The sequence below is a fragment of the Amphimedon queenslandica genome, unplaced genomic scaffold (assembly GCF_000090795.2).
Source record: "Amphimedon queenslandica unplaced genomic scaffold, v1.1 AMPQUscaffold_10936, whole genome shotgun sequence".
In the NCBI taxonomy this organism is placed as follows: Eukaryota; Metazoa; Porifera; class Demospongiae; order Haplosclerida; family Niphatidae; genus Amphimedon; species Amphimedon queenslandica.
Genome location: NW_003548817.1, coordinates 5,525 through 7,968, shown reverse-complemented (window position 1 = coordinate 7,968; position 2,444 = coordinate 5,525). Strand labels below are relative to the sequence as shown.

General features: G+C 36.7%; 1 protein-coding gene across 1 annotated transcript; it reads left to right on the top strand.

Annotated features, from left to right (window-relative positions):
- The first annotated feature begins 375 nt into the window (after positions 1-375).
- Positions 376-1,917, top strand: LOC109589755 (uncharacterized). The gene is made up of 5 exons (XM_020005779.1): positions 376-716; positions 769-870; positions 922-969; positions 1,348-1,458; positions 1,511-1,917. Exons 1-5 carry the CDS (start codon positions 698-700, stop codon positions 1,810-1,812), a joined length of 582 nt encoding a protein of 193 aa, XP_019861338.1. The 5' UTR covers positions 376-697; the 3' UTR covers positions 1,813-1,917.
- Positions 1,918-2,444: the final 527 nt, after the last annotated feature.

Sequence of the window (2,444 nt, the reverse complement as noted above, 5' to 3'; positions counted from 1 at the left end):
CATATGACAAAAAACTACGTGGCATGATCTGATTGTCCCGGCTTATATAGACCGTGGGTACAAGTCAATGTACGGATGTTTTCCAGACTCCTTCCGAAAAAGGGGTCTGGCTGCGCCAGACTATTTGGCCCAATTTTAGAACAACTTCATATAATCTAACATAATGAAGCTCCTTGCAACATTACCTTATTCTAATAACAGCATTATATGCAGTAAAGTATAATCCTATGAATGTTTATTACATTCATAGTAACTCCTAAAAAGGAAAAAGGAAGTGGGTAATAGATAACCTAAACCTGCCCACACATTTGCTGATTTAAGTGAATAACAATAATGGCTGAAGGAAGTCAGTTCTCTTTATGAAGTGTACCAATCTTTTAGCACTGTACTGTAGGTAAAAGTGCTAAGGATGTCTTTAAAAAGACACTACCAAAGCTTATAAACATACTTGGGAAGGATCCATCCTTTTCTGTAGTCACTGCTTCTCTAAATGCTGAAGACCTGATAACTGATCAAGAGCTCGAGGCTATTATGACCAAACAAGGTGTTGAAAGAGGCAGGGAAGTGGCTTTACCCTAAGAGACAAGATAAAGGATAGTGATGACCCTAATACCCTAATGCCTGTTTACTTGTCATATGTGAGATATTTGAATCTCAACTAGTAGACAATGCTACATTGAAGAAACATGGAGCAAGCATGAGGACAAGCATATCAAGTGAAACACATTCCATTAGTATCCTTTCTAAATATATACTTTATTTTAATAGATGGAACAGCTGCTACACCAGTTCAAGTACCAGCTGTTACTCCTTCAGCTCCACCTCATCCTTCAGCAGCAGCTCTGCCTAGGACTAACCCTAATGAGCTAGGTACAATAGAACTATAGTGTGTGTACATAAATTTATGCATTATCATTTTAGGCATAGGTGATTTAGATATAGTGCTAAGTGTTTTAGCCAATGAATTGGGTAAGTTCAAGCTATTGATCAGACCTTATAAAATTAATACTTTGTCAGAAACCTATAATTTAATAAAATTTGACTACAAGTTACTAAAATTGAATTGCTTGCATGATCTGACCACCAACCACAATTAAACTATAGCTACTACAGGAGGTGTGGGTATGAGTAGAAGTGGGTGAAATGGGTAGTATAGTTGATACTGTAATATGATACTACTGAAGGTTATCAGTACCATTCTAGAGGCAAACCCTATCCACCACTGATAAATCTGTCCCTCCCTTTGACTCGATTATAATTATAGTTGTTTACTGACCTCTACTGGCTGTAGAGGATTCTACTGTACACATTTAATTTTTACATAATGTCATGTTGTTTCTGTTACAGTACCTACTGCTACAGTGTCATCTAATGGAAGCAGTAGATCTACTACTACTAGCAGTGCCAGCATGCAAACTGTTAGTACTAGTAATACTGATAATGGGAAAAGGACACTAGGTAAGTAATGTATCATAATGCTGAATAATCTATTAATTCATTACCACCACAGGTATAGAGGATGTTGAAACAGTAACAACAGTTTTAAATAAAGCTTTGTTTGGTGCAACAAAATGGGTAGACTTGGGTCTGAAGCTCGGTCTACTGATGCCAAGACTCAATGTCATTGGAGAAGGAGGTGGTGATGCATACAGACACTTGAGGAGGACTATAGAAGCATGGCTAAAGGGAGAAGATAATGTAACTAGTAGAACATGGCAGACTTTGATAGACGCTGTGGAGGGAACAGGAGACCGTGCAGCAGCTGAAAGGATACCTAAGAAACTAGAAACTCTTTACAATATTACCCTTTAATAATGATAATAGCATAGTACAATTTTAAGTAATTATTATGAGTTGAAATGATTGGCATATTCTTTTGGCAGAGGTGCCAGGAGCTAGTAAATAATTGTTATCATTTCAAGTAACAACAGGATAGGGGAAAGGGCAGTATAAGGTTTGTTCCACTACACAAGGTATGGAAAGGTGAATGAGTGAATCATATACTACTAAACTCTTTGGTAAGTTACACAGGAAATTGTAGGTTTTGATAGTAATCAGATAGCAGGAATATTATACTAGGCTGCCCACATTAGAAGTTGTTGACAGTGTTCAGTAACAGAGCTTTCTTCTAAACCTTTGCCTGTTCTTTTTACAACTAAATAACATGTCAGAAAGTAAGTGCTTGACTATATGTAGATAGTTGATGGTTGTACCATTCTACTCATGTGATGCTTTTTGTACTATTGCTGTAATCAGGACAGTAACAAATTCATGTAAAAGATGTGACAATAGTATAATATGCTTGAGCTGATGAGACACAAAACCAAGTTGTTTATAACAATTAGTGAACACTCCAGAGAGTGCCTACACTGATATAACACACCATTAACTAAGTTGCTCTGTATGTTTTTATACATGAATGAAGCCTACAATTGTGTTTGATT

What these genes read in the sequence shown, in the direction of transcription:
- LOC109589755 (XM_020005779.1), top strand. An exon ending in GACTAACCCTAATGAGCTAG is followed by an intron (nt 871 to 921) that starts GTACAATAGAAC and finishes TTATCATTTTAG; the next exon opens with GCATAGGTGATTTAGATATA. An exon ending in TGTTTTAGCCAATGAATTGG is followed by an intron (nt 970 to 1,347) that starts GTAAGTTCAAGC and finishes TTTCTGTTACAG; the next exon opens with TACCTACTGCTACAGTGTCA.